Genomic DNA, 27,208 nt, shown 5'->3' with positions numbered 1-27,208 from the left:
GCGGAGCTGCGTGCGCCGCACCGCACCGCCTCTGCCCGCCCCTTCCCGGCGGGAAGTGCCCGGCTCGCAGTGGCCCGCTCGGCGCGGAGGGGGAGCGGCGGCGGCCGCCATGAACGCGGAGAACCAGGGCTGCAGCGAGCGGCTGGTGACGGCGGCCTATGTGCGCCAGGGGGCGCAGGGCCGCCGCGCGCACGAGCTGCGCCTGCGGGCGCTACTGGAGCAGGTAATGCGGCCGCCGCCCCCGCCGCCGCTGCGCACCGGGAGCCGAGTGGGGTACAACTGCCCTGAGCAGCCCGGTCTCCGTGCACCACCGTCTGCTGTGGGGCAGAGCTGCCCTTCTGCCCTCCGCTCACCGGGATCCGAGCAGGCAGAGCGGCCCGGAGCCGCCCGCCGGCCCTCCGAGCAACCGGGTTCGGCGGGGAAGCCCCCCCCGCCCGGGCAGGGCCGCGGCGGCCCCGCGCAGCCCCGTGAGCGCGCAGGCCGCCCGGGCTCACGGACTCGCTGCCCTCTGGCACGGCGCCACCGCGGTGTCCGGCCGGTGGCTCGGGAGAAACCTTACGGAGCCGCAGAGCAAAAGGCCGCGTTTGGGAGGAAAAAAAAAAAATACTGCCCTGGGTTGTGCATTTGCCGAGAAAGGCACAGCGAACGGTTAAATGAATGTTTTAAAACAGTAAGATATTAACACATTGTTACACGAGGTAAAAAGTGGTACCTGTAAGGTGCCAAAGCAATGTATTTCATTGCTTCCAGCGTATAAAAATCATTGTCAATGAATTAGCAAATATTTCGGTTCTTGAGCATCCTCGGTCATGTCATCGACTGTTTCCAACTTAACTTTGATACTACACTTCAGAAACTAATCAGATTTACTGAACTAGCTGTTTTGTTACTGGGGCATTTGAAAAATCCTCTGGACCTATAACAATCTTCATGGTTTTAGGGGTCCCTGTCCTTTGAGAATCTTGTCTGCAATTGGCAAAGATGGGTGCAGTTGTTAATGCAGTAAAGAGCACAAGAAAGAGCATGTTTCTGGTTGCGGGTTTTGACATATTTTGGAAATGGTTTCCTTCCCTATTAGATAATAACTAGAAAGGAAAATGCGTAGATAGGAAGATGTGTTACATTAAAACTGTATTTCCCTTCTGCTCCTGTTTTTGGTTCTCTAATATCTGAATATATTCCCTTTTGTGCAGTTTTCTCTGTTGAATTCTTGTAGTTGTACATCATGTCTAGAGAATACATCAAATAATCTATAGTCTTGTAGGGAGTAATTAATATGTATGCCCTGCAGTGGTTTTGTGTGTACCATAAAGAACACTTGAAGGTGAAAAATATCCTGATTGTTTTAATGTTGGGGTATGCTAATGTACTTGTACTTAATACATGGAAAAATCATTATTTAACTTTTCTCTGAATACAGGTTCATAACATTAGATAGTATAAAAGAGCATAATGAAAATACAAACTGCTGTTTAGCATGAAAAAGGAGAGTAACAATAATCAAACAAGTTGCATTAAGTTTTGTTCATTTTTCATTTCCAAGTTTTGTATTTACTTTTATATTATTAAGGGGAAATGTCCTGAAGATGGATGGGATGAAAGTACCATTGAATTGTTTCTTCATGAACTTGCTATAATGGATAGCAATAACTTCCTGGGCAACTGTGGCGTTGGTGAAAGGGAAGGAAGAGTGGTGTCAGGGCTTGTTGCCCGAAGGCATTACAGGTACAAGTTATTGACAATTTGAATTATTCAGGTTTATTATTAATACTTTCCAATGGCATATTTTATTGTGGTTTTGTTTATCTAAGACCTTGGTAGCGTTTGAGGCAAATAATGTAATGCAATAATTTAATTGATACAGCTTTCTACATTACATTTTCATTTAATAACTCATTAGAAAGTCTTGAAAGAAGAAAAAATGCTTTGTCAGGATTATGTCCTGTATGCTGAATTTGTATAAGCTGAAGTTGAGTTGTCCTGTGCAAGGGAAGTAGAGATCTTGCTGTTTTAAAATAATCTATAATGCCGTACATGTCTTTTATAACAAGGTGCAGCTTTTCATCTGTATATTATTAAAAACTACTGTACATTGTAGTTGCACAATATTGAACATTGATAGTGAACAGCTCTTTGTATGTTGTCGTATTTGTTAATAGCTTTATAATGTGATTAGTTGATAGGTAGAGGAAACCCCAGTCCATCTATAATCGGTTTTATATGAAGTAAGGAGATCTCTAAAGACAAAAAGAGCTTTTATTAGCTTGTAGCCCTTCTGACACTTAATGGGCATGTTGGATGCTATAATTTTAGAGGCACTACGTTAATTTCTTTACGAATATACTTTTTTTGCATGTGTTTTGAGTTCTGTGCTGAGTACCTTGCTGTGATGTTTTATCCAACGGGAGTGAAACAAAGTGAAAATTCCAGGGTGTTTCTCCTTGAAAGATAAACACAAAAACAGAGGCTAGAAATTTAGTAAGCTTTACCTTATGGAGGTTGAGTTACTTAGGCTTGATGGCTTTCATAAGCCCTACAGTATCACGAGAAGTTCATGGAGAAGTCCAGTAATGCATCAGTTTGGCTCTTTGAGTTTTGTGAACAGCTCTCTAGATTAGGATATGCATGGTAGGGGAGGGGAGGATATCTGAGGAAGTTCTGCTTTTGGACAGCACTGGAGAAAGCATGCCTGGCTTCTGGCCAGAGGGAGCCTGAACTGGTGTTCAGCTTCTGTTGTTCCAGGGCAGCTCTGTCACCTGGCATCTTGCGTCACCTGTGTAAGCAATAGCAAGGTGTCCTCCCCTCCATTTATTTCTGCAATAAGTTTTACAGGTGACTTTGGGAGTGATGGAGGTAGCAGGAGATGGTTTTCAAGCTGTCTCTCCTTTTAGCTTAATAAAGGTTCAGTCTTAGGGAGGATTAGTCCTTAGGAAGGAGTACCTACGTGCACAAAATAAAAAGTACTGATATGAGACAGTTATTAAGAACATAGCAAGAATGAGGGAGGAAAATATTTTAGGTGGAGTGAGGATTATGTGTAAATTTCAATTAATTACCAAGTGTTTGTTGATTTCAACTTAGTACTTGAAACAGGAAAATAAATTTAAGCTGTAAAACCATGCTTCTGAATGTCATACACTCATTGGACTACATTTTACTCTTTGCCAGGACGAAAACAGAATTAAAGCTATAAGTAGGTGTATACTGTTACTAGCTTACTTGATCAGCTGCTACTTTTCAGCCATGGGTGAAGTTAGTTTTGTAAGCTTGTATTTTATAAATTACTTCAGGATCCTCCACTCCTGAACTAAATAATGTTTGATATAACCATAATTTATAAACAGAATGCAGAGAGACATGGTATTCCATGATAGATAACATAGAATAGCAAAATGATAGATGAAGATGTATAAGATGGGCAAAGCGATACATATATATGTGTATATATAGATATGTATCGCTTTGTGTATGTATTTGTCACAGTATGTGTTATTTCCTTGCCACATGAAGATGAAGCATTTGTCAAGAAAGTATCTATAATACCACTATGTCTATGCTACACTACACTGTAGACAACTCATTTTTGTTTTCCTTGGTTGTGTGTCTGAACATGTCAGCATTTATAATGCTGTTTCAACAAACATCAAGAAGTGCTGAGGTGCACTTAAAAGTAAACTTGCCAGATGCTAAAGATGTTGCTACTATGGGTCTTCTCAAAGTTTTTACTTGCATGCAGGAACATTGTTAATCTACTGTTAAAAAAAACCCCCAAAATTTCATACAAATATGTGTAGTTTGTTAAAATGGAATTCATTGTGGCAGATATTGATGTTGCATTGGGTACAAAGTTTTCCACAATTGTTTATCAAATTAAATTCTCTTCAGTCAACAAGAATTGCAATGTGAAAAAACTTGATGCGTGTTTTCAACTTCTTTTGTTTAGGTTGATTCATGGAATTGGAAGATCGGGTGATATTTCTGCAGTACAGCCTAAGGCTGCAGGTTCAAGCCTTTTGAACAAACTTACTAATTCAGTAGTTCTGGATGTTATAAAACTGGCTGGTAGGTGTAAATTTGAAAAATATCTGTTGTTTGTGAAGTTACATCATGGGTTCCTCATGTTGATTTCTGACTTGCTTTTTCTGTGCAGGTGTCCGGACAGTGACTGGTTGCTTTGTGGTTCCTATGGCAACAGGCATGAGTCTAACTCTGTGTTTTTTAACATTGAGGCACAAGAGACCAAAGGCAAAATACATTATCTGGCCTCGTATAGACCAGAAATCTTGCTTTAAATCAATGATAACTGCAGGTAAGAAGGTAACTGATTGATTACACAGTGTGTGTTCTTCTAACAGATACGAAACTTCCAACTATCAGAGTGATCAATTCATATCCTTACAGTAAGATACAAAAAAGGCTTAACTCCTGGTAGCTCTGCTCTATTTCTGCACTCCTGATTTCCAACATATAATTAAGACATGTATGCTGCCTTCCTAATGCCTTGCAAAATGCAGGTGTGTGCTGTGGTACAGAGGTGTATAAAGTAGACAAATGAGAACACAATACTAAGGAAGTTACAGTTTGCGCTCAGAGTAAGATGCTTAATATGCTGTCCTTAGATTTATGTAAAACCAAAGCTCATGGTTCAAATCTCTCTCTCTCTCTTGAATTTATGCAAAAACTTGTGTCCTAGGAATTGTGATCAGAAGGTGATGACAGTCTGTCTGATTTGCACAGTCTTTTCTGTTAGCATCTATTAAAACAACAGTATCATGAAGTGTTTTTCAAACGTATACTGGAACTCAACCCCCAAAATTAGTCAGAGATTTGTTGAGTTACATTCAGGTCTTGCTTTTTTTGGTCAGGTTTTGAGCCTGTGGTGATAGAAAATGTATTAGAAGGTGATGAGCTACGGACAGACCTCGAAGCAGTGGAGACCAAAATCAAGGCTCTTGGTGCTGAAAATATTCTTTGTGTGCATTCTACAACATCTTGCTTTGCTCCAAGGGTACCTGATAGGTAAGCAGTCTTTGTAAAATGTGTGTTATTTGTTTCTGTAAAAACAAATAAACATCCTCCCCCAACAACAACAACAAAACCCAACCAACCAAAACTTCCATGTTTTGACCATCCATCTTGCTAAAATTATTTCTGCCAACAGTTAGCAAAGGTACTTTAATCCCCTTCCAGAAAAATATATTAAAAAGGTGAGAATTACAGAGAAGGATTTTCTCATGTCATATAGGTGAGGTTAATGATGGTCTCTTGTTGTGAAATTAATGTCATTTTGCTAGTGGTTTTCTTAAAATTTCATGGAAGTAGTAAAAGTAGACTCTCAGACATAATCCAGGAAATGTAGCTCCATAGCTAATGCCATGTTTTAATGTTCCTGTTGCCTTCTCTACTCTTCTCCTCCAGCCTGTGATCAATTTTGCTAGGCTGTTAACGGTTACAAAAAAGAAAAGAAAAAAGCTACAGCTAAATTTAAAGTCAGCTTGAGTTACTCTTTCCTGTATTATACTGATGTTTATAAGGGCAATTAAGATACACCAATGAAAGGAAACTCTTGGAAGCATCTGGGGCAGGTGTGTTGTATGACTGTAAGATACAATTTGCCCTGCTGTGCCTTGGTTTCACTATTTGCTGCCTGATTGCATGATGATGCTACTTACAACTTCCAGTGGCTAAATTACCATTAAAACAAATTTTAAATACATTGCGTTCTTTCCTAATATTATGTGTCCATACACATAACTTCTGAAGTTGCTACAAAGATTTCATTCAAGCTCTAGCTGAAGCTGAGATGAACACTGCAGTTTTAGAGAGGAAATAGAATATTTGACACATTATTTCAACCTGTGCATTGGTTATGAAATATTTCTCAATCTGAAGGTGACCTGCTGGAGTACAGGTGCCTGAAGTACTTGGTATATTGAGTCATTTGTCCAAAATGACCATTTGCAAAACCTGCTTTCTCTATTTGCTTAAGAAAATAAAGCAAAAAATTCCTTATGTTTTACAACTGAACAGGTGTATTTTTGTGGGCTTGTATGTAGTTTGCTGAAATAGGAAATACTAATAGGATGACTTTTTAAACATGGTTTTATATGTAGTGTCTCCGTAATTTCTCTCTGTTTTTAATTTATCATGAAATTGAAGACACTTGTTTAGAGTTCCTCTGCAGTGTGTGCTTCTTTGTTAATTATTTCGTTATTTGGAAAAATTAGTTGTCTATTCACAAGAACGGGAAAGAAATGTTATTGGCTCTGAAATGTGGCAAGTAAAGATATATTTCACTTTCTTTTCGTAGCTTAAAAAAAGCCCCGGTATTCATCATAGGTTAAGCTTGCTGCTAGAGGGAAAGATGAGAGTTAAAACTATCTAATTCTGTCAGAATACTATGAACATTGCGTGAAGTTGACTTGCAGATTTATTGTCTAACTTAAATCACAGCTATCAAAATTGAATGGTCTGTTTTACAGCTTGGGTAAATGAACCTTCTCCTTTTCTGCTTCCTCTTTTTGATATGCTGCGATTGTTTTGTCCTCTACCACTAAGAGATGAATTATTAGGTAGTGGCACTATGTTATGATATACCACAGATATAGGAAGATTTGAATGTACTTTCTGTTTAAAGGAAACTGTCAACTGTTGAAGGCCATAACCTTCATCTTCCTGTAGGAAGGAAAACCTTGACAGCATTTCTGGAGGGTGCAGTTTTAAATGTCTGTTTTTAAATATCTGCATTTGTAAGGCTTTATTTAGTTGTGGTGGTCATGTTTTATAATTTTAAGTAGTTTTATGGCTAATGTACCTATGGCTCTCCTTTGAAGTATTGTTTAACTCTGTGGGAGTAATTCTCTAGTGTATAAACTCTCTTTCTCAGAGAGGCATCAGTTCTCAGACAGTATTTTACCTGCTGTTGCTGTGAGGTGTTTCTAAAACTACTGTATTTAAGAGAACCAAAGGGGAGAAGTGTCCTTTTCAGTTGGTTTATGTGCTTAGCAGAATTCTGTATCTTTTTACTTTTCAGTAGTAGAAAAAAAGAACAAAGCTTTCTTTTCATTAACTTTAACAAACAAGAGAGAAAGAAAGGAAGAATAAACTGGGAAATATTTCTCTATTTGTGACTATTTGGAACTTCAGTAGCGAACTTAAATTAATGCTTTATTTTAATTATATGATTAGTAGCATTTTCAATGCTGCATTCTAGGCCTTGGAAGCAGGTGCAGGTACAGACAGGTGCTGTTTATTGATTGCTTCTCTTGCATACTATCACATTCTCTTCAAACTTTAGCATTCTCACTCTGTATTGCAAAATGGATCTAATTGTTCAATAGAATATTTTTAGGAAAAAAGACTTTTCTGTTTTCAGTACTTGTAGAAGATAGGTTATTGCTCCTTTAATTTTCAAGAAGTGAGAAAGATGAACATACATAGCTGTATACCCTCTGTGTTTCTAGTTTGGTGAAATTCTCTGCCTGTGCTTGAAAAGAAGCATGTAAGAGGGAAACTATGTTCCTTTGAGTCTCTCTAGAAGGTGAGGAATGAGTCTAAGAAGCAGCAGATCAGAAGGCAAAAGCTTTGCCCTACATATTGTTATGTTTCCTCAAGTATTCTGTTAATGAGGGGAAGCCGTATGAGGAGCAGCTGAGGTCACTTGGTCTGTTCAGCCTGGAGGAGACTGAGGGGAGACCTCACTGCAGTTACAACTTCCTCACGAGGGGAAGAGAAGGGGCAGGCACTGATCTCTCCTCTGTGGTCCCAGTGCCAGGACCCAAGGGAATGGCCTGAAGTTGTGTCAGGGGAGGATTAGGTTGGATATCAGGAAGAGGTTCTTCACCCAGGGGGTTGGTGGGCACTGGAACAGGCTCCCCAGGGAAGTGGTTACAGCACCAACCCTGACAGACTCCAAGAAGCATTTGGACAGTGCTCTCAGGCACATGGTGTGACTCTTGGGGATTGTGCTGTGCAGGGCCAGGAGTTAGATTTGATGATCTTTGTGGGTCCCTTCTGACTCAGAATATTTTGTGATTCTGTGTTGATAAATGTGAAAAATTATTGAACATGCAGCACCTGACAAATATCTTGACTGTAGAAGATCAGTATGTACATTATATTACTGGTGTTTCCTAATCATAAAGTACTTTTGATTTTTTAAGGATAATATGGTGATGATGATTTCCTAAGGAAATTTAATGACACTTGCAGCAGAATTTTGCATTGCAGAGCAACACCAGACAATATAATAGAAGTACAATGCAAAGGAATGCCACCTCTTGGAAAACATTTTCATACTCCGCCACATTTTATATGTATGTCAGTAAATTACAGTGAGAAGCTGTACAGAAGGAGATAGAGTAAAAATGCATTGGAAGTAGAGTTTCCTGATTTTTTTTTTTTTAAGGTAATATTACCTTTATCATCACTTTAAATTATTTTATATTGCCTAATTTTTTTCAAATAGATTCTATTTCAAAATACATCCAAAAGTTTGGGGAAAATCATGAGTAATTTTTTTAAAAATACAGCATGATTGGAGTGCTTCAGAAAAGGCTACTGCGTATATGTATGTTTAAAATGCCTAATGATCTTACTTTAAATGATCAGTGTGCTTGCATAAATCTTAATTTGACTGATTAATCAATACAGGTTGAGCTCACTGTGATTTCAGGGGGTTCTAAAGACAAGTGAAGAGTAAACAGCTGAAAAAATTTTCAATTTGTTGATGTCCACATTCAGACATTTGAGGGCCCTCCAGTCCTTTAAAGAATTTCTTTTCTCCTAATCAGTTTGTCAGAAACATGCAAGTGAGATTCCAGCCAAAGGATCGAATGCTAGTTCTTTGAAATAAACAGAAACATGTAAAAACTTCCTGTTATAGGATGCTTTTGATTCCCAAGACACTCTTGAAACTACTATAGACTATTTTTTACGTTGAATATTAGAGAAAAAGAAAGAAGTAACTAGCTAAAGCTATGTTAGTTAACATTAAAGTAACAAAAAACAAAGCTTATATCTAAAGCAGAATGGTTTGGGATATATTTACTGGTGTCCAGACAAAACTTAAAGTGAAGCAAGAAAAGTCTCAGGCTAGATCAACAATTTGCAATGTATGTAAAAGCCAATAGAATGTTTATCTTAAGTTTTATAGCTTAAGATGACAAATACTGCCTTGAGGTACTAATCAAAAAAGTTACTTTTGTCATTCTGACTTCCTTGTAGACCTCTCAGTCTTTTGATGTTCTGACTTCTAAGATGAGCTACAGTAATCAATGCTTCTCTAAATTACAATTTTATGCTCTCAGGCTGGAGGAACTGGCTGTGATTTGTGCTAATTATGACATTCCACATATTGTCAACAATGCATATGGACTTCAGTCTTCAAAATGTATGCATCTTATCCAGCAGGTAGGAGCTATGTATTTCCAATAATATTTTTTAGCAAGTATAAGTAAATCTGTGATTGTAGACAACCTAGCAAATTTTATGAGATACTTTGTAGCTTTGAGAGTAATCCCATGCATGTCTGATATTTGAACAATTTTCTGAGAAAGCAAAACAGACAAAAATAGAATTTAAACATAATAGTTGTTTCTATTATGTGCTTTTTATGTAACCCTAAATTTATTTAGGTTTTGTGTATGTTCATGTGTCTTTCATAATGGAAAAATGTCCTTAATAAGCTTTCTTAAAATATTTCCTTATGTTGTTGACTAAAAGTGGCATAATGGATCATACCTGAATAGAAATTAAGCCTTCAACGGGATGAGTTACAGATTTTCAATTGCAGGATTCTACAGCAGCACTTGATAGATGTTGTCACTGTTAAAATATTGTTGGCACAGAGAATGGCTGAGGAAACTGGTTTAAGTTCAATGTTATGTTCAAAAAAGTTTCATTTCTGTTTAGTTTGAAGAGGATGTTGCTTGATAATCAGTCAAATCAATCGTGAAACAGAGTTCTTGCATTTTTCCTCATTGTATTGTATGTGCATTGTTCTTCAATATTCTCTTTTCTGTTACCTATTCAAAAGAATAGGGGGTTAAATTTTAATAGAATCCAGAGGATCCTGAACTATTAGTAATTTTAAATATGCTAGTCATCTTTTTTTCTGATTGCTAAGACATTGCTATCAGGACACAGATGAGTTTAATGTACAATTGTGACAGAAATATCATGAAATATCATTTCTAAATCTTGAAAGACTGAGGGAGTTTATGAAACAGAAAATGGTATATGATTTATTTGTAATGTACTTAGGACATGTTTATTGTATTTAATTTGCACAAGTTTAGTGAGAAACTAACATGAATGAGGCTGTGGAAATGCTGGGTTTTGCTGCATGAAATGTTCTAATGATAAACATTTCAGACTATAATGCTACAAATAGAATTTTTACTGCGGTTTGTTTCTGTATTTTTTCTAGACTTGGTAGGTTGTTTGTTCCTTGCTTATGCAAATGTATACATTTGAGCTCTGATTTGTTTTGTGGTTTTTTACAAAGTTTATTTTGTGTGCTAGAAAATTTTCTGTTTATGTGAAAGTAGTTATTAATGAGTACTTAGGAATATGTACATGCTGAGCACAGTGTGAATAGAACTTGCAAGAGTACCACAGGAAAAAGCTTTTGAGACCATTTCATGTTGTGCTTTTCCTCTGGTGGTCGCCTGTCAATTAAATCAAATGGTAGCTGCTGGCATTCATGTTCCCATCAAAAAGCTGACAAACTTGGAGTGCTTCTTCCTATCTCCTGTGCATTAAGCTATCAAAACATAGAACTAATAAATGAGGTTTAGTTGGCTCTGCTTTTTTCAGTCTGTTTACCATAGGTATTAACTCTGTTTCTACTTCTTGCATTTAGTATGTAGTCTTGAAAATATGTGTATTTGCATGTATTTTAATATGTATGGAGTTTAACCTACTTTTCAGGTTCTCTTATGCTGCATACTTTTAAATTGTACAGTTCACAGTTGCATGCTACTCAAATTGAAGATGTACTGCAGAATCTACATTTTTTCCTTTGAAAATATGTGTGGTTAGGTATAAGGATGTGGGGGATGTCTGCTATAAGAAGTTACTTGAATCTTGATTTTGAAAGCAGCCTTAGAAGGAGTGCTGTAACAAGCCTGTTTGTTTATTGCAAATTTATGTATGTATTGAAAAAAGCTTTGCTAATGAAGCATTAACTTGTAGCCTTTTATTGTGAGACTTGTAGAAAGTGTTCGGGGTTTAACAGTTTTAACTGTGTAATTCCTGTTAAATTTTGAGGGGTTTCTTTTTGGTTGTTGTTGAAAAGAAGCTACACTTAGACTTGCAGGAACTAAAACTGATATTTTAAATCACAGCAACATGGGAATTTGTAAGGTACTATGTTAAGCAGACAACGGTAGTAATAGTAAGCAGTGCTAAAAAAACATAATACCCTGATTTTTATGTTTGATCAGAAATGCAGTATCTGAGAGTTTCAGGAATTATATTTATTTTAGCCACACTTTTATATAGTTATGATGCTATCGCGTTTCCTTTTTTTTCTAATGTATGCTGTGGCTTTTATTTTTTGTCCTTTTTGATAAAGGGTGCTCGAGTTGGCAGAATAGATGCTTTTGTTCAGAGCTTGGACAAAAACTTTATGGTTCCAGTAGGTGGTGCTATCATTGCTGGCTTCAGCGAGTCCTTCATTCAGGAGATCAGCAAAATGTATCCAGGTAACTAGTTCATGGACTGATTTCAGCCATACAAAATAACTGTAGAAAACTTGATTATCAGCTCTCTTTCACATAAAATTTATTTTTGCCACTTTAATCTGTATATTGGGGTTTTTTTTCAGGAAGAGCATCTGCATCTCCTTCTTTAGATGTCCTCATTACACTTCTGTCTCTGGGAACCAGTGGCTACAAAAAGTTACTGAAAGAGAGAAAGGTAAGCTTTTTGGCAAGCAGTATTTTCTTGAAGTCAGCTGTAACAAAGTCTTGTTGCAAAACTGCTTTGTATAGTAAATCCAGTTTCTGTCTAGAAAGCTATTGAACTTAGTCTGAATCTGGAAAGTCTGATATAATTACTTCTTGTCTAAATGGTGCTCACGAGTAAGCATGATTTCCATGTTGTTGTTTGTTGAAACCAGGAAGCTAAACTGAGGTCCTGTACTATCTTGTACAGTATTCATATTTGTTGTTCCAAAGTGTGACTAATATAGTAGAATTTTGTCCACAAAAACTTAAATGGAGAAATACTGTACTGTGTTATCATGGTCACACTGCTTCAAGGACAGGAGATTGGACACTCAGAGTAACCCAGGGTCTGTGCTCTTCCTCTTTTGTCCCTGTTGTGCCTTTGTGCTATAATAGTGCTTAATTAAATGTTTCTGTACCACATTCTCTGGAGATTCACAGCTTCTGGTTGGGTTATAAATACTGTGCATTGCCACAAAAAGAGGAAAGTATTGTCATTTTAGGTATTCATCTAGACACACAGCTAAGTTTCTTCTCTGCTTTTCACAGACTATGGGTTTTAAGTTGGGTATAATTGCACTGCACAAAAATCCAGTGGATGTCAGGTTGGAATTTGTATATCTTGAGTTATCCTTAATTCTGGAATAAATACATACCGGATTTTTCTCTCTTTATGTAGTAATACAGAAGATTCTTTTTATAGAGGCTTTATATAAGGAAATGCTGTGAATTAAGTACTATTACATTAATAATTTTTAACTATGCATTATCTGTTTCATTATTTTATTTGAAAACTATGTTCCGATTGTTTCCTGCTGACAGCTTGCTGCTGTCTCTGATTATGTGGCAGAGCAGTAGTTCTGGATGCTTTGACTAATTTCTAGCTGCTTATACAGGCATCCATAAATTCTGTACTGGAACTGAGATGCCATAGGAATAGCTAGACTATAGAAAACCAAACCAACTTAGTGGCCTTACAGTGACTAAGAAGTGATCTGTGCAACTAAAGTGAGAACAGCTTGTGAAACACTGAAAGCAGTTACCACTTTTGCCTCTACTGCAAAATTTTATTGCGGACTGTTGTATGTATTGCCATGTATGTTTTGTGTCTTCATTAAAAGCAAATTGTATTTTTTCCCCTTTACTCTTATGTCCAAAGGAATCTAAAGTGAATTTATTGTTTTCTACAAAGCTGATTTTGATGCTAGATTTTTACCAATAGCAGATGTATAAAGGACAGTAGAAATATTGTCCAAGTCATAAATAATAGTTTTTTCATAAATGTCTTAATGAATAGCTGTATACTTTGAGTCATCTCATTTTCTTGGAAGTAGAATTCTGAAGTGAATAAAGTATTATATTTTTACAACTTCAGGTCTTTTTATTTCAAATGTGAGTATTCTCGATAAACAGAGCCTTTATACGGCATAAATATGTTTCTTTTATTGGATTTGCTATAGAAATAGAAACATTTTTGCTTGAATGTGTTTGTTCCTGAATTGTAAAAATGCAATAGGGATAGTTTATTGCCTGTACTCTGAGGAAGCAGAGGCAGAGCTGTTAAGCTTCCAGCAGGAACTATTTATAGCTTGACATTGAGTACTCCTTTCTATACCGGTGCAGCTGCACCTACTCACACAAAAAAAATCAGCTATAAAAAGCTTCAGGTATTTTTTTTTCTTTCTCTTTTTACCTGATCCTCATTCGTGTGGGTGTTACTTCAGGTTATTTGAGCTTAGGCCAGACAGACCAGAATATTACTGAGACGAGATTTGTCTCGCACAAGCAAGGAAGAAATAATCTGCCCAGTTTTTCTTTTACACAGATTAGCTGTTTAATACAGGAAGGGAAGAAATTGTAAGAGGGAGAGGAGCGTATACATGGCGTGGGATTTTTCTGACAAGCTGGAAGTTGTGGAGTGTGCAATTGTCCAAGAGTATGAGATTATATGTTGTGATATGAAGGAGTACTGAATTTTCAGAATTCCTTTTTATACTTTTATGTGATGGTTAGAACAGTGGTTTTCTGATCTCAGTAGGCAATTCTAGGTCCTTTTGCAATGCAGATAACAGCTGGTCCATAGCCAAATTTGTTGATATCTTTGCTTTTAAGGAGCTCATAACATTATGTAAAGGTCATGTTTTTATAGCGACTTTCGATGCCTCAGTACAGGTTATGTTATGTCCCGTATTTTACATTTCTAGGTCATAAAAGTTGCTATTTTCAAATATGTATGTGTGTGTCTAAACCAGGCCATGTGAAGTAAATATAGTTGTTGCACTGTGTAATGGCATGAACAACAGGCTTAGTTGTCATGTCGAATTTTATGGAGAGCAAGAACCCTACATTCAGGGTTTACATTCAGAATTCTACAGACCAGGTTTAATACCTGCTATTTTCCAATATGGTCCTTTTAATCGACTTAACTAATTATTTTACCTGTATTATTGAAGAGGTGATGGTTTTGTTTTGTTTTCAGCAGTTACGGATTTCCTCATTAGACTTTCTTTAATCTAACAATCAAGATAATTATCATTTTCTTAAACGCATTTCTCTGTTACTGTGGGATGTGATAGATTTTCATATTGGTATCCATCTGTCTGCATACTTTCTGAGATTAAAACTGGAGTTATTTTTATGTCCTTATGGACTATGTATCTAAAATATTTAAAATCATACAGAGTGGGAGGAAATTGTTTGGGTTTTACAATTCAGTAAAATACTGGGTTTATGTTTCATGAGTTATCATTGATGTAGTTGTTCTGATTGGAATAAATTATTTGTACAGTTCAGTGTGAGTTTGTATTGCTGCTCTACTTATGATGGAAGAAGAGGAAAGCCATTTCATGAGGGATATTAAAAATGTAAAAAAGATCAGCTATTCTCAAAGTGAGATAGACATTTGTTGCTCCTCTTTTTTTTTCTAGTCGGTTTGCTACACTGTAGCATATCAAACATGAGAATATTGTAGGATTTTCCTCATGTGAAGTATATGTATTCAAACCATATTCAAACTTTAGAGTAGCTGGAGGCAAATGAGTTTAAATGAACTGTTTTATATGGTGTTGTGTAGTTAAACAAGTGCCAAACATGATGGAAATTTCAGAGAGGCCTCCATTCTTATAGCCTGTGTTGGAGAAGTATGGGTCACAGGGACCCTGAACTCAAGGTCTTGCAAATGCTGAAGAGAAAATGTGTTGATTGCTGTTTTTAAGAAAGACCTTTAAAAATTGTGAGTTACCAAAACTTGTGACTGTTACCAAATCAGATTGGCAAGACTTACTGGGCACTTTCTGTTAGATTACACTTATGTTAGATACAGATGATATAAAGATTTAAAGGTTCTGTAATTAATTTCGTATTTTTAAAACTTTCTGGTATAAATCCAGAATAAAATTCCTGCAATGCAACAGAATCTGAGAGGGGTATGTGGTATATGGAGGTGTGACACACAAACACAAATAGCTTGTCATGTGTTTGGCTGCATTTCAGTAAAGTAAGGCTTCTTCTAGGCTCTTATCTGCTGGTAGGTGTCCATGCTCAGCACTGCAGCTTCTCTGACGGGTGGCGTGGTGCACCAAGTGGCCTGGTCAGATCACAGCTTGGATGCAGCTGGGCATTCTGAGGCACAAAGTAGAGCAGAGGCTGTGATGGTTGCATTATAAAACAGCTGCTGCTGCAAAGTAAGATGGGACCAGATCAGTCTCAGGCAAGCACAGGAGAGCTGGCAGTCTGTGTCTAGTGTGAAGAGGCTGTAAAATGACTCTTGTGCAGTGTCCTCTACCCTGCCATAAGCAGCTCTGTGGCTGTTCCCTGAGGACAGCTTGTCTCTTCAAATGAGAGTAACATGGGGAGGAAGGCAGAGTGTTACAGGTGGTTAGAGCCAGCTAGGATAGTTTCAACCCTGCACAAAAACTTTTCTGGCCTTCATCAGCTGCCTCTTTGTCAGCTGGTGGGGGACTGATAGCTTATTACCCCTATCTTCTTTTTCTCTGGAGTTACTGGCTTTTTCCTTACTTGTTTCTCTCTAGTTATTTTCGTTTGCAATAATAGTGCCTATCACAATGGAGCAACAAATGAAGAATCACCCATACTAGGGTAGGTTCTATTAAAAATAGTTTTATAATGTAAATATAGTATGATTCAAATATTTTTGATGATTGTTACAATACTTCTTGAAAATATTTGTGTATATGTATGTGAAAGTACACTGTTTTGACCAAACCATTGAGTTATTTGGCATATTTGATGCATACAGTGTTGTTGACTTGTTCTTTGCTTTTTAAGGTGTTTTGTTGGCTTAGGTGCTGGAAGAACCAGAAGTGAAAGATATTTCCACATAGTTTAGCATTCATTTCTCTAGCATAATGAGTTTTTGTGATATGTTTCTAAGGTAAAAGAGTGAATTAAATAATGAAACTTAACTGACATTTAGTGCCTGGGTTGCTCAGTGTAACTTTAGCATAATAGTTGGGTTCATTGGAGAAAACTTGAGTGCCTGCTACAGAAAATCTATTATGTAAGAGCTCAATTATATATAATTGCTTAGGGTACTTATAAATTTTCCATATAAGAGAAATATTTTATAATGGAGGTTGGTTATAGATTTGACCTCACAAAAATATTGCTTTAATCCATTTTTTGGAAAGGCAGTTAATCTATTTTGCAACAAACTTCTGAAACTATAAAATATCTAGAGGGCTTCCAATGGAAAGATGCAAAATAGTGTTGTTCATAAAAAGAGGAAACTTTGAATTTATGTTCATGTAGCTTCAGTCAAACTGATGAAAATACATACTTGGATTTTTTTTTGCCATCTTTCCATTTTCTTTTGTTTTAACAAATTCCTATGTATGTAAAGGCTCATCTAGTAACCTAATTTCATTGAAAAGATTTAATTAAATTTAATACTTTTATGCAGTGGTAACTTTTTATACCAGCTTTCAGTAATACTTCCAGTATTCCTTTCAGCAATACTAAAGAGATTTATCAGAGAATTCCCTAGATACAACACACAAATATTTTTTGAAAATTGGTCTTGTTCCAGTATATTTTTTCTCAGTACTAATTTCACCAGTAATATATCCGTAGTAGGCACAATTTATGTCTATTTCTATAATACTTTGCTTCAGTTTTAGGAGTCAGTAGCCAGCAGAGGGAGCACAAATTAATTTATGATTTGTATTCCAAAAAAAAAGCTAATAAAATGGCTAGCACATTAGTGATGCGTATTATGGAAAGTAACAAATGAATAATATGCTTATATACAGTGAGGGACCAGAGGAAAGGCAAAAGTGTCTGAACATCTGAAACATAAATATTTTTCAACTTCTCTGAGTGAACTGTAAATAAACTCTGGACTGAAACCATAAAATCACTTGATTTATGGGAAACAAGAATGATTTTTCACAGGTTTCCAGTTCTGATAATTAAACATATATACCTCCCCAATTTTTTTGTTTTTTCAAGTATTACAGAAGCTTTATGTTTTTGTGGGTAGTTGTATCAATAGCCTAATTTATTTAGACAGTAGGAGGGTACTTTTTTCTCTCCTGAATTCGTTCTGTGGTATTAGGAAGTACAGGTGGGGAGCTGTGTTCATTTAGTCGCTCATGAAGGGAGACGAGGTTTCCTGCAGTGGTTCAAGAAAAGCAGCTGTAACATTCTTCTAACTTAGGTACCACAAAGCTCATTTGATTTCATAAGACCTTGGGGAGGATCTGTTCAAAAGCATAATTTTGATCACAAGCTGTAATTTGTATCTGTCAGAGTCCACAGGTCAAAGCAGGATACTGGTCTACAAACAGAAGAGGTAATTCTATTTAAAGAATGAAAAATCACTTGTCAGGTCCAGAAATTGATGAGGATGCTTAAACAGGCAGGCACACTGAAGCAGATAAGCAGGACAATTTTTATGGCCTGAAAGAGGAGAAATCTGGTGTTTAATATCTTCTAAAAAGGCTACCCGGTGTCTGTATGGTTTTGCTAGTTTTTATGAGAGACTAAGCATTAAAAAGGATGGAAAAAAAGCTAAAGCATACAATAAGAAGAATGGTGTTTATTCTCACTGTGTCCATAAGTGTTTTGAGCTGATATCTGAAGAGGAATATATTAAACTGAGAAAGAGCATGAGCAATTATCATAGATTTCTACTGGGGAAGAGGGAGGATATAAAATACAGATGAAGTAAGAGAAACAGCCTTTTATGTGCAGTGTGACTTGTATCTGGGCCAAAGTATTTATAAGTCTCAGTCTTATGACACTTTCACAGTAAAGGTGCAATCCAATTAAGTGATAGCAGAAATTCAGATATTTCCATTCTTACAGTCAGCTTGAACAGGAGGGGGGTCCAAGAAAAGGACAGACTGCTCAACAGAGCTGAGTATTCAGGAGAGTGTGTATTGTGTGAAACAAAATACAGTCAAATGTATACTCATAGCCTCTTTAAGAGACTGGATTTTTATTGTCATACAAAAAAAGAAGTCTCTGCACTAGTGGGAAATGTGATTGTGTGATACATGGCAACAGAATATACTGCTTTTAGTCTGGAATGTATTAATGGAGAGAAGACAGAGTGAGGAGCCATTTGCCATAACGTGGCCATCTGTGATGGTAACAGTTCGTTCTCAGTGGCTTAGAGGGGCTGGGACACAGGAAGGCTCTTGAAAAGTGGGGTGGGGTAAGACCTGCTGTGCAGTGGGAATCTCTTCAAGATTTTTTACCTCCCTAGGTTTCAGGGCCACAGAGAGAATAAATGACATCCCAAGCATATATATTAGACCAGATAGAGACTTGTGTATCAGCTTTAGAGATAAGAACAGTGTTCAGGAAATGGAGCTGTTTCCTTTATAGAATTATTTCAGAGAATTGTCTGATCCACTTACTTGGTACACATGAAAAGAGAATCATCTGAGCACCTGTAGGATGTAATGAAGACTTAACAGTTTTGTGAAATAGGTACTATTTTCTCTGTTTGATAGCTAATAATAAAAAATACTGCTTTTTTTTTTTTCAGGAGATGTTTTTGTATCTTTCATGTGAGCTGAAGAAGCTGGCAGATAACCACAATGAGAGACTGTTAGAGACACCACATAATCCCATTTCCTTAGGTAATTATTGGGGTTTTAACTTAAAAAAAAAAAAACTAATATACTGTGGATTCATAATGCACTTTCACATACCATTCCTATATATTTAAACGTCACTACACTCTACTAAATTGAACCCAATAAGGTAACCTACTATAAAAGTAGAGTAGTAACTTGGACCCATTATTTTGCTCCTGTCCAACATATTCATTTGCACAAATTAATTGAAGACAGGCAGAAGATGTTAGCATGTAGTAATACTTTATAAAAGGTAGATTTAAAAATAAATTAGGGTATGATTATTTTACTCATCATCTTAGTGTTGTAAAAGAGAATATGGAATTCCTACTCAAGGTATTTGTTCTAACCAGAATTTCTGCTGAACACCAAAATAAAAATGCCCACCTGTGTAGAATCTGCATATAGTCTAACCAAAGAATAATCTATGACAGCTTGTGGAAAAATCAAAAATTATTCTATGTAGTGTTTCTTTTTTTTCTTTGTATGTGAACACAAATATTTGGCTAGATTATTGCTATTGGAAAGCACTTGTCATTTGTGGTGGTTCTTTGGAGAAAAAGCAGCTTTATAGCAGTTTTAACCTGACCTTATGTTACTTTAGCCATGTCACTGAAGAATCTAGATGAAACTAACGATGCTGCTGTTACCCAGCTTGGATCTATGCTTTTCACAAGACAAGTTTCTGGAGCAAGGTAAGGATACTATGAATTAAAAAAACTAGGGAGTTGTGGGGGGTGTATTAGCATATATTGTATGAAATCCTGTAAGTGTTTTATACCAATTGTATCATGATTACAAAAGGCAGTCTGACAATAACAAGTTAGAGAGCAATCACCCTTCTTCATCACTGTTATAGACTAGTAATGTCTCCCTGCCTGAGTTAGCAGTGAGGCTTCCTATGTCAACTTTGGTAACCTAAATAGATAATCTATTCCCCTTTAATTTAGTGTCGTTATTCCCTAGTATCCCTTGGTTTCATTTAGTTTCCAGATGTTGTCTGATCGTATAGTTTATGTGTAAGATCTTTGTTTTGTTTATTGCAGCACAAATATGGTTATGCTGGATGTCAAGGGAATAAGCTTCCAATATCCTACATAACTTTTTGTAAAATGGAAAAAAAAATTGCTTTCTTGAACTAATTGTGTTAAAAATAAAAAAATGTAAAAACTATAACCTAAGCCAGTCTGAGCTGAATTTATTCTTAGAGACACTGTTACAATAAAATGCAAGCCAAATAATTTTTAATGATTTTGGTTTAAACCTTTTTAGAAGAAGAGAATGATTTAAAATTTGTTTTGGCAGCATTCCTTAATCTGAATATTACTGCTGCCATGCTCACTTCTGCCATAGACTTAATGTTATTTTTTTGTAGCAGAGCTGAATGTTTCCACGTCAGAAGGTATGCTTCATTAGCTTGGATTATTCCACTTCCTGCACAGATGAATGACAGTAAATCTATATGTACTGTGGCTAGATGCTCTTTTTAATTTGCCTGTCCTAACCTTGGCTGGTCCTGTAATTTTAACTATCTTTGGCTGAAATTATTCAAGAGTTTCAATTTTTGAAGTTAAAACTCTGAAATTCTTTGCCTGATGTGAACGTTTCAGGTTTTCCCTTTTGTTGCATAAGTAATTCTTCTGTAGTACACACTGTTTGACCTGGCATTTCAACAGTTTTAAAAGTTATGCTGGTGTTGAGCATCAGTGGTAGGAATAGCAACTCCCTACTTCAGTAGGAATTTGTGTAATCGTGTTCAATCTAGGGTACCACATAAAATGTCAAGGCATCTTTAATTGAATCACTATTTTGTTTGTTTGTTTCAGGGTTGTTCCCTGTGGATCTGTGCAAACTGTGAATAACTACACTTTTAAAGGCTTTATGTCACATGCAAATGACTATCCTTGTGCTTACCTCAATGCTGCCTCAGCAATTGGAATTAAAAAGCAAGATGTAGATGTATTCCTAAAAAGACTTGACAAGTGTTTGAAGACCTTTAGAAAAGAAGGAAAGCAAGAAAAGTGTATGAATGAAATAAGTGATTCTAATGCAGCCACAGAACAACTTGAAGACTAGAAGATACAGATTTTGTAACACAGCAAAATGAAGTAGCAAGATGGTGTCTGAAGTGTGTCGGGTTTGTATTGGGTTAGGACTGTGCATCTGCAGTGCAGAAATTTACTCTTGATCTTATATTCTTGTTATTGAAAACAATAATAAAAATTTGGGTGGAATTCAGCTTTAAGAAAGTAGTTGATACTCTCTCCAAGAACAAAGAACCAGACACAAGTTTTGTGCAATGTAGAAAATGCACTTAATATCTGCCAAAGTAAAGCTTTATGTTAATATTAGACTCAGAGTTTGCCTTTCGATCTGTGTGTGGCTATTTGGACCAGTGTTTACCAAATCACAGGATGTTTATTCATATGTTTTTGTTTAATAAGATTGTCTGTGACAGTGACTGAATTCCCTCCTAGGCATAGACCATCCAAGCACCACATTTCTCTGCTCTCAAAATACTTTGTTTTTCATCAGTGAAAGTGTCACTTTTAATTTCTTTTCAAATTCTATGCAAATGTTGGGATAGCACTTACTAGATACAGTGTTCAAACTGCATGGGGAAATGACAGAGTTGGAATAGTAATGTTTTTCAGGTGTTCTCACCTGTCATGAATTACCTACAACTAGTCAGTCTCTAGTGGCAAAGAGGAACCTAGAGTACCTCATATCCTGTCAGTACTCAGCTCTTGAAAACATTGGCATTGTTCAGCAGCCCAAGGGAGCTTTAATACTGAGAGTCAGGGGTTGTGGAATGAAGAGGTACAGTCATTGGGGGGCGTTTGGCTTTGTTTTTTTAATTTTCATTCTTCTGATTTGATATGTGATCAGATCAAAAACTCACTGAAAAGGAGGAATGCCATGTAGGATTAATGCAGTGGTTTTAAGAGCCAGTGAGACATGAGAGTATTTTGGCATTTTTAGTCTACTGTTGTTGAAATGTATATACTTCCATTTTTGTAGTGTCCCTTGCCATTGGCACTGTTGTTTCTGTGGCTCTGGGCAGTTACTGATTTGAATTCATTAAGCAAACAATAGATTCAGAGTCTGTTCCTGAAACAAAGGTTCCATATCACTGGAGTGACAGTGCTGCAGGTTGCAAAATGTGTAGTTCTTAAATGTGGTTACTACATTGTACATAGCTTCTATGTCATTTACTGTTCAAAGTAAGCATAATGTTCAAAGACATTTTCTTTGTCTGTGATGCAGTATTGCTTGGGATACCACAATTAATGATTCTAAATGTCAAGAAACATTTTAGTTACTTTGCTGGGTGGAATCTGAGACATGTGTCCTTCAAAGCCCTCTGTAAATCACTTCATCAAAATAGTGGTGCTTTTGAGAGATCGTCTGTCCAGCACATTCAAATGGATTCATACAAGAAGTGATGCTAGTATGTGGGAGTTAATACTGTGCTAGTCATCATGAAGGTGCTCTCACTTAATGAGGTCCATTGTATCTTAAGCTTAAGTGCTGCTTCCACATTGTTATTGCTGGAGTTACAGGTTAGATTGATTAGAGCTTGTGCAGGTACAGCTCCCTGGACTGCAGTCACAGTGTTGTTTGCTGTACAAACACATCCTAGGAGACAGGTCAGGTAACTTGGCCACTGAGCCCTTGTGGCTGTAAGGAGATGTAAGTCTTTTCTTTCTCTCTCTTTCCTCTCCCCTCCCCCCCCCCCTTTTTTTTTTTAATGAGAGCTTGCTGTACCTCAGTTTTTCCAGTCAGTAAAACTTCCACAAACTTTGGAGCCACATCTCTGCAGCTTACTGCCTCAGTATTCTGTATGTTGGAGCAGCCAGTGAAAACCACCAGGCCTCAGTGATACCTTTCTTCCCGTTTTTTGATATTGCTGTTTGGTGCCTGAATGGTCATCTAAATCAATAATTTATACTCAGTCGCAGAATGTGAATGTTAGCCTTATTACTACAAGAGTTCAGGGAGATGTGCGATAGCAGCTAAAATAAGCATTTTGATGAGTAGTATCCTGATTCTGAATAAAGAAAACAGCAGTTGCCTTCTCTGAGAGGAAGAAATTTCTGCCTTTTTTGGTCTCGTAATAAACTGTCTGCTGCAAGTAATTCAGTCACTTCTAACACAAATTGAACTGTTTCCTCGATTTGTGGGTTTTTCTGTCTTTGAAGTGTTTCCCATTTGCAATCAAAGCTGAAAATTTCAACAAAGCTCTAAACAAGAGTTCATCGACCTCAGTAGTCTGTTTTGATTTTTACTTCTTAAACTTCATTTATTAAAAAAAATAAGGTGGTGGATTTAATTGAAAACAAAAATAAAATTAATTTGTGTCATTCAAGTTCTTCACAGATCTTAGTGAAGCCACCTGAAGTGAGAAAATCTAAAATATTTTGAGAAATGTGTCTCACCATAGGGTATAAGCTCTTGAACTAAATATTCATGTTATATTGCTTTGGTAAGCTTTTGTACCAGTTTTCAGTTTTGTTTGCTTGTTTTAGCTCCATAAATGTCTTCAGTTTTAATTAATATTCATTTTTTAGAGACAGAACCATTCTATAATGTCACATAAATGTAAGGAAATTTTAAGTAATTCAAATGGCAGTATACTTCCAAGTAAATGGAGAAGACGTGGTTCTTTATAGCATATTTGAAACAGGAGATTCAGTAGAGGATAAAAAGTATTTCTCAAGTAAGAGTATAAATTTCTTATTCTCTATTCAGTAATGTCTATAATGAAGTAGTGAAATAACACTGGACCATATACCCATGAGCAGAGGTTTCATTTCCTTTTTATAACAGTTACAGAGAGATTTCATGGCTATGGCAGCCCTCACCCACTAAAAGCAGTGCTGTGAAAGATGACAACAGCATGGGCATATATCAAATATATATCAAGCATAAAACAAATAACAAATTAACAATATTTGTGTTCTGTGAAGATCTTTCCAAGATTGTACAGTGAAGTAGAAAAGCTCCTTAATTAAGTTGCACCCCTTTTTCTAATCTCTACCTACACATGTCACTAAACACTTTCACATGGCTCAAAAATCTGTAAGAGCCAACTTGCTGTCTCCAGGTTCCTACATTATGAGGGAGACTTCTGGGAAGGCTGCCTGGGCTTCGCAACATACTCAGGTTTCATAGAGCAGGAATCCAAGTGGAAACACCAAGAAGCGATGCCCATTTAGTAAGGCTGTCTCACAGCTATTGTTTATGTAGCGACCTTTCTCCATCGTCTTCTAGCTCACAGCATGTGATTACCAGTGAAATAGGAATGGGCAAGCACTTGGAAGACTCCAGAAGAGCTGAGGATTCAGAACACAGGTTTAGGAGGTTACCGTTCTTGCTACCTGTCTGCTGCTCCAAGTTACTGCCCTGTATCTGCTCGGCAGCTGTTCATGCGCTGTGTTCCCAAACACTGAAACTGGGGTGTGTTTGAGCAGTGCCAGGCTGAGAAGTAGTGGCTGTAGAGCCAGCACAACGCCCACTGTGCTGCTGCAGTATGGGTGTGCTACAGATACTTGCTTACCAAGACAGTAACCTTTGGCAGCGGGATGCGGTGCAAGAGTAGGCAGGGACCACTCAGGTTGCTGCAGTCTGAACCACCGAAGTGATTTTCCCCCTTTACAGGGCCTGCAACTGTTGTGCAAGGTGCTTTTCTTTCCCTCTGATGTTGCATCTTAGACTGTCTGGATCTATACAGGTGGAAGAAATGAGGGAGCAGATGGCTGTGCCTTATAAAAATAGCACTGGGATAATATAGTGCAAGTGAACTGACACTGAATGACCCATCTCACAGGCCCACTCTTAGTTTACTTTTTTTTGGTGGTATCTGAGATAATCAACAAAACAGAGGACTTGGAGCAATAATATTGCCTATTTGTGCTTTGCTCGTAACAATTGCCTTAGACACAAAGCAAATAAAATCTACCAGATGCAGCAAATTCTCTTGAGCCTAAGAAAGCAAAATTGTAATGTTGCAAATGTAAATGCTGGCATTGCAGCTTAATACACGTATAAACCGAGCAATCTATATTGTGTGATCATCATTTTTTAAGAAAGGCTGGAGCCCAGAGACTAGCAAATGTTCTCATCTGCAGTGTATCAGCAGTTCTCAGTCTTCACCTGCTGTACAGATAATAATTCTAATTGAAGAATCATTACATGGATCCATATGTGAATGATAGATGGGCTACAGCCTTTTGTTCATGATACTTTAAAAATTGAGTTGCTGCTGTTACTTTTATAAGGGGAGATTAGATTGCCTTTTCCTCCCCCCCTTTTTTAATGCAACATTTTAATCACCCTGGTCTGACAGGATTTGGAATCTGAAGGGAAAACAATTTCTATAACTGACAATTTTTTTAAACAATAGCTATTTAAAGCCTTGAATTGGTTACAAAGTGACTCTCCCCAGAGAACCTTTGTTCAAATGTTTTTAATTCTGAAACTAGTGCTTGAAAAATTGTGTTCCATGTGCTCTGTAATAATTGTTTTTCATATATTATACTTTTTTTCCCCTCAAAGATAACAGCATACACTCTAGTGCAGTTTAATAATCCTTTAAAAAAACCATAGTTAAAAAGGCATTTGCTCCGTTACTCATCAAGCATCTGTTGTATCAAAGAATTGGTAATATATTTATCTTGATGGATAAGCTTCAGTGTTCTGGACCAAGTTCAGTGTAACTGGACCAAGCTTTCCACACTCCTTTGGGGATCCTAAAGTCAAGTTCATGATCTAATTAAGATGGGTGTGATAATTATATCTGCTGCTGAACAGGAGTCTTTCATCAAACCACATTTCAACTAAATTCAAAGCTGATCCAGTTCAGAAGCTCAATTGATTTCTTAATGTGGATGGTGAAATTTAATTTGCCTTTAGATCATGTATTCCAATTCAGGCTGAGTCAGTCATAGCAAAATTATAACTGTTTGGTTTTTAACATAATGTGAATAGAAAAAGTACAGCAGTTTCAGCTGGGTGCTACCTTTCCTATTCCTTGTTCTCAAAGGGCTGCAAACGTTAGGCTACCATCTTACACCTACAGCTGTTTGGAGGGTGGTGTTGGTTATGTACACGTACTATGACAGCAGCAGGGATGTATGTGTTACTGATCTTTTTTTAGGCATCCCAAGTAGGAACACACCACTTGGGAATTCAAGATGAACACGTAGCACTACTGATCTGTTTTCTCCAAAAACTGTTTCTGAGGCAAACTTCTTGTGATTGAAGTGTACCAGAGGAGCACATGGCCAAAATACAGGGAAAAGGAGCAAGGTCTCCCAACATGTTTGAAGCTTTCTTCATTGGTTACATGTATTTGGCTCTTGCGATATATAAGGCTCATATTGCTATGGAAACTCATGTAAAAAATGTTTTCAGCCATTCTTGTCCATTACCTAAACTGTTTCTGAGCCACCTCTATAGGCACCGGGGCAGGGTGCGCTGCTGCAGCCCTGCAGCTGGTGGATCACAGGTGCAGCCCTGAGCTCTGGCTGCAGGAGAATTCAGTGCCCAGCAGGGGAAAGCATTCCTGCTTTGCTTTGGTATTGGGCTGCCAAGCACATGTGAAGTAGAGCTAGTTTGCAGACACAGCTACTGTTGAGGAGTTAAACCTGCAACTTCTGGAGTGTGAGGAATTGAAGAAGGGAAAAGAGCTTAATTTGGTCTGCAATATGTCCAATTGAGAAATGTAGCTCTTGAGGGAAAATAATATGTCTATTATTTTCTAGAGAAATGTCTTCAAAAATTTTTGCAACATACTGTATAAACTCTTAATTAAATACAAGTCTGCTTACTACTCTCATTGTCTTCTTCTGGCTTCTGATTCTATACAGCATCTATTTCAATAGTGGTAGAGGAACTGCAAATGGCTTGGTGGGTGGAGAGGCTTGGGATACAGTAAAAACACGTTTTTTAAATGGAAGATGAGGAAAGTGTCTAGGAAGTTCATAAAAATAGAAGTAGCCTGAAATGCTTGCTGTACAGCTGAGCAGGCAGTGAGTCTCCAGGAGGATCAGCGTATGCATAGTAAAGTCTTGACCTCCTGCACAGAGCAAGCACCAGAGAATACTGTCAAGATGTAGCTCTGATTTCATCACAGTGGTAGCTTGCTCT

General features: G+C 37.2%; 1 protein-coding gene across 3 annotated transcripts; it reads left to right on the top strand.

Moving 5' to 3' along the window:
- Window positions 1-30: 30 nt before the first annotated feature.
- SEPSECS (Sep (O-phosphoserine) tRNA:Sec (selenocysteine) tRNA synthase) lies at window positions 31-26,891 on the top strand. 3 transcript variants are annotated; one of them, XM_032109416.1, is made up of 11 exons: window positions 31-223; window positions 1,571-1,725; window positions 3,944-4,062; window positions 4,151-4,309; window positions 4,866-5,019; window positions 9,309-9,411; window positions 11,579-11,708; window positions 11,831-11,922; window positions 18,967-19,060; window positions 19,662-19,752; window positions 20,104-20,582. In XM_032109416.1, exons 1-11 carry the CDS (start codon window positions 110-112, stop codon window positions 20,156-20,158), a joined length of 1,266 nt encoding a protein of 421 aa, XP_031965307.1. In that variant the 5' UTR covers window positions 31-109; the 3' UTR covers window positions 20,159-20,582. The 3 variants fall into 3 exon arrangements, with proteins under 3 accessions (XP_031965307.1, XP_031965305.1, XP_031965306.1); XM_032109414.1 differs by lacking the exon at window positions 20,104-20,582 and adding an exon at window positions 20,884-26,891 and having other exon boundaries at window positions 33-223; XM_032109415.1 differs by lacking the exons at window positions 31-223; window positions 20,104-20,582 and adding exons at window positions 521-670; window positions 20,884-26,891.
- The last annotated feature ends 317 nt before the right edge of the window (window positions 26,892-27,208 follow it).

The sequence above is a fragment of the Corvus moneduloides genome, chromosome 5, assembly GCF_009650955.1.
Source record: "Corvus moneduloides isolate bCorMon1 chromosome 5, bCorMon1.pri, whole genome shotgun sequence".
Classification (NCBI taxonomy): domain Eukaryota; kingdom Metazoa; phylum Chordata; class Aves; order Passeriformes; family Corvidae; genus Corvus; species Corvus moneduloides.
The sequence above is the reverse complement of the archived record's forward strand: the minus strand, read 5'-3'. Positions and strand labels throughout refer to the sequence as shown.